General features: G+C 45.6%; 1 protein-coding gene across 1 annotated transcript; it reads left to right on the plus strand.

Annotated features, from left to right (window-relative positions):
- Nucleotides 1-342: 342 nt before the first annotated feature.
- GET1 (guided entry of tail-anchored proteins factor 1) lies at nucleotides 343-8,176 on the plus strand (the record flags this gene model as incomplete). Its single annotated transcript, XM_084278519.1, has 5 exons — nucleotides 343-432; nucleotides 2,545-2,710; nucleotides 4,051-4,118; nucleotides 4,955-5,069; nucleotides 6,555-8,176. 5 exons carry the CDS (start codon nucleotides 343-345, stop codon nucleotides 6,626-6,628), a joined length of 513 nt encoding a protein of 170 aa, XP_084134645.1. The 3' UTR covers nucleotides 6,629-8,176.
- Nucleotides 8,177-9,033: the final 857 nt, after the last annotated feature.

A 9,033-nucleotide genomic window follows, 5' to 3' on the forward strand; every position in this document is an offset into this window, starting at 1 on the left:
CTCTCTCCCGCCTGAGGGGTGCCCCCAGGGGCGGGGCCGGCTGCCGCTACCGCTCGTCCCGCGCGAGGCGAGCTCTCTCACCTAACCGCCACTACCTCCCCTTGCCCGGGGCGGGGGGAGGAAGCGGCCTCTTGATTGGTCTACCCCCCGTCACGTGGCCACGCCTGTCCCCATTTCCCCTCAGACAGAGACCCGCCTGCCGCCCCACGTGCGTGGGGCCGCCCCCTGCCCGGGAGGCTCGTTAGCACCGGGGAGCAGGGGGGTGGGGGGTAAGGCGGGGAAGGCGGGGAAGGGGAAGGGGAAGGGGAAGGGGAAGGGGAAGTGGAAGCGGAGGCGCGCAGCATGGCGGAGAGCGGCGCCTGGCTGCTGGTGCTGAGCTCCGTATTCCTCTGCAACGCTCTCAAGATCCTCCTGCCCTCCTGCTCCTCCATCGTAAGTGACGTCACCGCGCCCGCCCCGCCCCCTGTCGGACGGGGGAAGAGGGGCGGTGGCGGCCGTTACTAAGTCGGGGCCGCCCTGGGAGGGGCGTTGCGGGTCGGCGGCCCCTGTCCCCGCCTGTACCTCTCCCTGCTCGCCAGGACAAAGCGTGGGCAGGGGGAGGCGCCTTGGGCCCCGGGCGGCTGCGGAGGGGGTGAGGCCGCGGGGCAGGGCCGTTCCAGGGCCGTTCCAGGGCGCTGGGGGAGCGGCCGCTGTTTCCCGGGGGCGGCTGAGAGGGCAGGTGGTGCGGTTCGGGGGGCGCCGGTACCGCCCGTAGCGCATCCGCAGCTGCAGTGATTCCGGCCTGGCCCTGCTCCTCGCCTTGTGGGAGGAGAGGCCGGAGAGGCCGATGCTGGGAAGAACCGGAGGTGGCGGGTGCTGACAGAGCGGCGGCGGCTGCCTCCATAGCCGCGATTAAGCAGGTCTTTGGAGCAGCGCTCTGGCTGATGAGTTACCGGTGTCTCAAACGACGCTCCGGAGGCTTCAGCCCTTAGGGCGCTTCAGGGAATGCAGAGGATAGTTTGTGCCCAGCGCTGCAATAAAGAACACCTGCTCAATAGGCACCAAGGCTATGGAGGCTTCAGCTTAGTCTTGCGTGTTTTCAGCAGATGGACATCTGTGTTGTCAAGAGGGGAGGTCAGTGGATACAGAGATTAAGGAGCTAGGCATCATAGGAGAAAGCCTTAAGTAGCAATCACTAATCAGGCTGCCTGCCCCCTGGTCCGATCTTAAGCATTTTAGTGGAAGCACATGCAGGTTACAGAATTATGGACCAGTAAACTCCCTGACTGGCAAATAAACTTATGTGTGAGCAAGCACGCTCTTTCATGTCAATAACTTCACTGTCACGCAGGTTACTGCATGCTGTTGGATGAAGGGTAAGAATCCTTTAACACGTGAATTACTCGTAGCAGTTTGGGAAGCTGAACTTGGTGTCACTATAGATGACTAATAAAAACGTCTGCTGAACTTTATGCTGTGGTGCGTGACAGAAGGTGGGGTGTGATGTTCTGATTGTGTGAGGTACTGAGAACATCTGTGGGGGAAAAAATTGCATGTGCCTTGAGAAAGAAAGATTTGCTAAGGAACAGCAAGAATAAGGTTTTGTGTTCTTCGTGTCTCCATTTCTATGGTAATAAAGAATTCACGAGCCAACAAGCAGGTGGTGTCTCATGAAAAGAAAGAAGGAAAGTAAAAGAAGGGGAGAAAATATTTGCTAACACACTGTACCAGCCTTTTACATTTCTGTCAACAGAAAATAATTTTGGCCAAGAAAATGATATGGTGTTATAAGAAAACTGCATTTGAATGTATGGGCAAGATGTAAGAAAAGTAACTCATGCCTGTTAGTGTGTCTGGTTTTGAGGCAGTGGTAAGGTACTGCCCTGGAGTGGTCACAACCTCTGCCAGTATGGCAACGTGTGCGTTTCCAACAGCCTGGACTAAGCCATCTGCAATCAGCAGAGAGATTCCTGCCCGATTGGTGTCACATGTTACTGATGACATCCAAAACTGGGCTTCAGCAGATAAAGTTTCTGCATGAATTGGTTTAGACCCTTGTGGAGGCTCTTAGAGCTGGAAGGAAGAATAATGCACAAGCAAGGGGCATTGCTGGAGCTGTAGAGAGTAGGGATGAGAAAGAGTGCTTCCCGGGTCCTTCCTCTCCTGCACCTGGTCATCCAGGTGGTGCCGGATGAGAATTGCAAGGAGGAAGGACAGCGGTGTAGCTCAGGATGCTGTAGCAGGCAGGGCCTGCGAGGTTTGGAAGGTCTCAGAAAGCAGTGCCGTGGAGAGTGGGAAGATGAGGGGAAGGCAGGAATAGAGAAAGAATAGGCAGTTAACCATTACTGGAGAAGTTGACTGCCCTACAAGAATGATTTTCTTTTACCCTTGCTTCAGTCAGAACAAGAGTAAAAATGTTAAGCTAAGGTTTTCCTGCGCCTTGATGAAAGGGTCTTGCTTTCCGGGAGGCTTTTGAGCATGGAAACATAAGTATATGCTTTATACATGTTAAAGAAAATAGTGTCATTCTGGATAAATAACTGATGCTGTGCCTTTACTTCTTAGATATCCAGATTGTTACAAAAGGATGCAGAGCAGGAGTCCGAAATGAGAGCTGAAATTCAGAACATGAAGCAAGAACTCTCAACCATTAGTATGATGGATGAGTTTGCTAGATATGCCCGTCTGGAAAGAAAGATTAACAAAATGACTGACAAGCTTAAAACTCATGGTAGAGTGCAATATTTGTTCCCTTTTCTCATTTCTGGAAAACATTTTTCCAATAATGTTTTTAGTTTTAAGTATATTTCTCCTCCCACTTTTGTCTTCTCTTAACCACTTCCAGTGCCTCCTTCCCCTCCTTTCCCTCCTTCCCTTCTTTCTTTGTGTAGAGCTTGCTTTTGTCTTTCAGTTGTGCATAGTTCTGCATACGCTGATAAGGGAATGATTTAGATACAATATTTTCCTTACAAGGAATATCCTGGGTTTCACTGTGTAATTATTTACTCTTTCTCAATGACACTCATCACTGAACCATGTTTTGAACAAGTAGAGGAAGTCCTCTGCCCTTAGCAAAAGAGGTAACACAGTAAGGCTGCCTATCTTCACTGCCAAAGGGACACATTGCTTGGCTGGGGCTACTTGGTTGGTGTGCTGCAAATGCTAGAGAGAAAGTGTTGATGTACATATGAGGTTACAGATGAGATCCTTCCTGTCGTTTTGCAGGTTGTTTCATTTTCCTGTCGTGTCGCAGTGTGACCTTATGCAGCAGCTTTTATAATAGAGCTGTCGTGCTCTGTCTCGATTGGGATTTGTACAGTGGTATAGCCCATCCCCTTGTGGTAGAAATTACACGTAAACATACGGCACCAGAGCTCTTGCCCTGCTCTTTGCCCAAACTCACTAACGGATCCAAACAGGACAGGAGACTGAACGCTTTGTCTGCTGCCTCTTTAGTGTTCATGTGCTCCTTGCTCAGAAAAAGGACAGTGTTTACCACTGGCAGTTTCAGAAGACTCTGAGCCACCATTATGTCTGGAGATGCGCTCTCGGCACGGGGCTGCTTTATGTTGGTCTGAGGTCCCGTACCCAAGAAAAATAGGCACAAGAGGTTCAAATACTGAGCCTGACCAGGATTCATTGAGCAAAGGAATAGAATTAACTGTGTTCCGGGATGAAACAGGGCAAAAAGCGCATCTGCTAAAGCCATCGTTCTCCCCTTTCAGGGAAGGGAAAAATTTGCTTTGTGCCTCATCTGAAGCAGGTTCTTAAATTAGTGACCACAGGGACTTCTCCTTTGGGAACAGTGTTTTTGATTGTGTGTGACACTTCTCTGCCTGGGATATCAGCAGTTTGCAACTTATCCTAGTAGTGTTAATAAGAAACTACTCTGTGGTACAGACCTAGCACCTTCTTGCAGAAAGGTCCTTTCCATATAACTGCAAGACATTTGAAAAGTGATCTTCAAACTGTGTAAAGTGCTGAAGAGTGAAATATTAGTAATTTAGTAGCTTTATGTAAGCATCAGTCACTATTATAAATAACGCAGAGTAATATTTTTTCTCTTAACAGTGAAAGCACGAACTGCCCAATTAGCCAAAATAAAATGGGTTATAAATATTGTATTCTACATCTTACAAGTAAGTGTTTTATTTTAAATACAAATTACTAAACCAAATCCTCAGTAGTGTTACGATTCTCTCCTGCATTTACTGGCTGACGGTTAGTCACACAGGTGTCATACAGCGCGTGCCCAGCTGGAGGAGTTTCTTGAAACAGAAGGGAGAGATGTTGCTGATGAGGTCTGGCAGCTGTGGATGGGAAGGAGTTTGGGGATTCGTTTTAGCCCTGTTTCTGGTTTGGAGGTGACAAGATAAGTTTCTCTTATCTCTGTCATTGCTGGTTTTTTGTTGTTTGGTTGGTTGGGTTTTTTTTTTTTTAATTTATATATGCCACCAGACCCAGGAAAGTTCTGAAACCTTTAAATATGCTTTGAGAATAAAATTGCCTTTTGATGAGGATGCAAATCTCCACTTAGAGCTGCCATACGTCCTGCCACAGTGCCTCATTAGGCTGTCTCTGTAGTTAAGGCCTGATGCAAAAGAATTGTCTGCTAGTAAGGATGAGGTTGGTCAGCCTGAAGATATCTTGAGGGTAACAATAAAGCTGGTTGGATTCCTAAGAGGAAAGGATTAGGGCTGAAGGCAGTCATCAGCATTTAACAGTTACTACATTTGCTTGTGCTAGATTGGAATGATGGTCTCAAAAGAAAGCAGCTTTTCCAACATCTCACTACTACCTCTTGGTACTGCATATGAAGTTTATACTGAGCTGAAAAATATTTTGAACTTGCTCAAGAAATGACAAAGGAGCTATTTTCCTTAATGAGAATTTCTGATCTGCTCCTTCAGAATAGCCATGGAAATGCGCTTTCGTGGGTATTGTTATCCAAACTAATAAAAAATTTCCATCCCAGGCTGCCTTGATGATCTCTCTGATTTGGAAGTACTACTCGGAGCCAGTGACAGTGCTTCCCAGCAAGTGGCTGGCTCCACTGGAGCGCCTGGTGGCCTTTCCCACGGGGGTGGCAGGTAAGGGCTGTACAGTCGAAGAAAATGCATTTCCCAAACCCGGGTAGATATGGAATAGATCCCGGAGAAGATTTCAAATCAGAAATGTTTTTATATTAAGGAGCCCACTGAAATAGTGGAATTTCACTTTAAAATGGACAGATACTTAATATGTTTGTCTAACTTGCATGTTTCTTACAAACCGCCGGGGTTTCATTGCCGTGTAACTCCAGAGGGATTTAGGTATGCTCGCTGCTGGCATTTTGTTTTGTCTGTTCCCACCCTTTTCCCCATCACATTTCTGTTGGACCTTTACCTACTTGAAATCCTTTTCTTTTGGGCAGTTTAATGAATTAACGGTCAGAAGGACGTCACAGGTTGTAGATAGCTGTTTGGGTGAAAGATGTGCTGGCTGTATGCTGGCGGGATCAGCAGACAGGCAGAATGACAGGACAATGTCATGTGGAGAATCACCATCAAGTTAGAATGCTGCTGGTGAACCTTCATGTTAAGATTCTAACTGTAAGTAAGTTCTAACTGCCTTGGAAGAAAGTGTATGTTGTTGTATCTTTAATGGCTGTCTAGAGAATGGTTTGTATCCAGCACACTTACTGGACAGGAGTCTTGTTTCTGTGAAGGGTGGGGGAACTGGAAAACATTTAAGCACCATTTGAAGGGATCTAAACCAGTTCACGTCCATGTCTGCCGCCAAATCTCCTTTTTAGCCTGGGGTAAACTGATCAGCTTACTGAGAAGATCGCCTTGAATTCTAGGTGATAAAGTCAACAACACAAAAAGGTCTAAAAAATCACCAGAAAGGTAGTTTCTTCATGTGTGTGCCCCAAATAGCCACCTATCCTGTGGTAACTAAGTAGCATGATCCTGTGTAGCCTCCAGCATGGATGTGCTGCTGCCTGTTGCAGTTGGGGCACACCCTCTCATCCCTCCTACCAACACAGACTTCTGTGTTGCTGGTTGGAATGTCAGGACGCTTTGACATGGCAGCAGAAGGCATCTGGGTCAGTAGTAAAGGTCACAGCAGCTGTGTGGTGAGCAAGGGGAAAGAGAGAAGTAGGGGTTTCATACTTCGAAAGACTTATTTAAACTTGGGAGGAAACTTAGTTTTCGCCTCTGTCAAGTCCTGCATTTAAGTTCTAGCAAAGTATTCTGTTACTTGCCAAGCCTCTGACTTCGGGAGCTGGCCATTTTCTGTTAGGAACACAGCAGTTGCATTTAGCCGTGGGTTCTACAGACCACGCTTTGGCTCATGCCTGCGTTACTTGGTACTTGTATTCTCCAGACATGCTTCAGGTTTTCTCAGGACCAGCACAGTTAACTGCATGCTTTGAAGCGAGACATTTATATCTAAAAAAGAAAGATGTTTTGTTCCTGTTCACCTCATAACTCTTTAATTCATTTTATATGCTTACAGATTTGTTTTCAGACACTTGTGTGCTTCAGGGTTACTGATGCAATGACTTAAATCATGGTTTGTATCTCTTTCAGGTGGTGTTGGAATTACATGTTGGCTTGTGGTTTGTAATAAAGTTGTAGCTATCATGCTGCACCCTTTCAGCTGAAGGAATCCCAGTAATCCAAGGAATCCTCAACTACTTATTGCTGTTAAATGAATTGAAAAAAAAAGAAAAGGAACAGTTGTCTCTCACGAGACCAGCTCTGAGATAATCTTTGTTACTTCGTTTGGGTGTCAGTCAGTATTCTTTTTGATTTATCTTTCACTAGGGTTTGTGGCTGTTTTATCAGTTTGGTGGTCAGTTTTCAAAGAACAGCATGGCTGTCCCATAGCGCCTCATTTTGTGTCTGTTTTGATGAGTGTGAACACTGATTCATGGCAGAACTCTAAGACCTTGTCATGGCATATTCACCGATGCCTAGCAGTGGTGGGGCTGGATTCGTAAGTTGGAAATACACTGGGAGTAGGAATTAATTTGTGAACTTTGCTGTTTCCTTCCTGTGTGATTGGAGTTTCACTCCCAGGTGGGATTATACCTATTGACAAGTGGTATTAGAGGATAGAGACTGGTGTTGTGGCTGGCTTAGCAAGAAGCTGCATTAATTTCCTCCTTGTTACTTTTTACACTACAGTTGGTGTGTTCCTGGGCCCTCTCAGGAAATGCACTATTGATACATGCGCAGAATCAACCTTTTTATTTCATAAGAGATCCACTCAGTTGCCAAGCACAGGATGGATGGCTGCTTTTTCCTCTCTGGCTTCTAAAATTCATTGAACACTTGCTTTTTTTTTTTTTTCCCCCCTCTACTTTTTTGGATAACTCACCCTGCTTTCCTTGAACACTTTCTCTGCTTCCCAAACTGAATGAGTATGACTGAAGCTGTTTGTGTTTCAGGAGGAAAGGTGTGGCCATCCTTCTCAAGCTCCATGTTAAGAAAGGGAAAGTAGAAGGCACCTTTGGATGACAACAAGTTTTAGCATATATTAATGACAGTCGGGGGTAGCCCAGTACAACTATGTAAATGTAAATTTAAGTGTCTCAAGTAGTAACAAGAGTGGCAGCAAGCGGGAGGAGGAGGAGGGAAAAACAGTTTTCTGTTCTGGAATAAATCTTTGCTATATTTAAGTACAGGGAACAGTCACAATATTTTGAATTTAGAGGTGGACAGACTTCTTCCTAGTACTGTGCCTGTAGAACAGCGATGAAGTTGTGTTATCTTCCCCCCTGCAGCAGTTGCTTCCCTGTAAGGCAAATGGGTGGGTTTATAAAGTTCTTGGTTGCTTTTTTTGATGTGAACCTGAACAAAGCTCTAAGCACCACCTTCCCCTCTTCTGCTGGGCTCTGGCAATTCTGGTTCCGCTTCTGTGCATTTGTTACATTACTTCAGGTCCTTCCTCTTCCTGCAGGAGTGAAGGAAGGGGCTAGGGCCCTTCCCTGACTGAGGAATCAGTTTAAAAGCTCATGATACATTGTATAGATGCATGAATTTTATTCTTTCTTAAATGTTAATTTAAAAAAATCGGTTTTATATTAGAGATTGCATTTAGCCAACGTGGAAATGGATGCATTATCAAGAAAAAAATGTAAAAATGTTGTGTTTGAACGTGATGTATAGTTGTGATTTTATTAATGGAATAAAGCTTTTCAACCCATCTTAAATTTTCTAATTGACTTTTCAACATTAGGCACAGTTTTCCTAAACAGAAAAAGAAACAAGCCAGAAACCAAAGCCCAAACCAACACCAAGGCCCCTGCATAAGGAGATACTGTTGGAATCAACCAGGCTTTTTTTAATTTGTTAAATATTATTTTTTTTAATATTTGGGACAGATTATTTAACTGTGACATCGCCGTATTTCTGCACCTACAGATGTGGCGAACGATATTGCTACTTCGCTTGTCACAGCATTTACCTCAGTGAGGTCCAGAGAGGCGGCAGCGTTTCAAGTCTGCACAATGGCCTTTGCTTAGCACGGGGTCATCAGATGGGTTCACAATGACCTCTGCTGTGTATTGCCGCTTAGCACGGGGTCATCAGGTACGCAGCTCGTTGGCTGCTCCGGTCCAGCCTTTGGGTGAGTCAGGGCAAAAAGGCTTCGGGTCATCTCGTCAGTACAAGGGGGGTGTTGGATTACATAGGCGTGTTTGCTCTTCCCTTCAGGACAGCAGTAAAGGCTTTGTGGAAGTAATAACAGTTCACAGGGGAGAAACAGCAGCCCTTCTGGCCACACAAAGTCATTCTTAAGCAACACTTCAAGAAAACCTCGGAATTTCTGTAAAGAAATACGCTGCAAATTGGTTCCGATGTAAATGTCCTAATCGCCTCTAAAAGCCTTTGGAGTATAATTTTTTGAAGTTTTGTTTTTTGGTTTTTTTTTTTTTTTAAGTGCTGCTGCCTTTTAAATTAACAGAATGCACATTAATTTTCCCAAACTTTAGAATTTAGCAAACGTTTCACAAATTGCCATGAGGAACAAAGCATAATCCTCCTACCCTTGCTTACATAACCT

Source organism: Gallinula chloropus (assembly GCF_964237585.1).
Source record: "Gallinula chloropus genome assembly, chromosome: 1".
Classification (NCBI taxonomy): Eukaryota; Metazoa; Chordata; class Aves; order Gruiformes; family Rallidae; genus Gallinula; species Gallinula chloropus.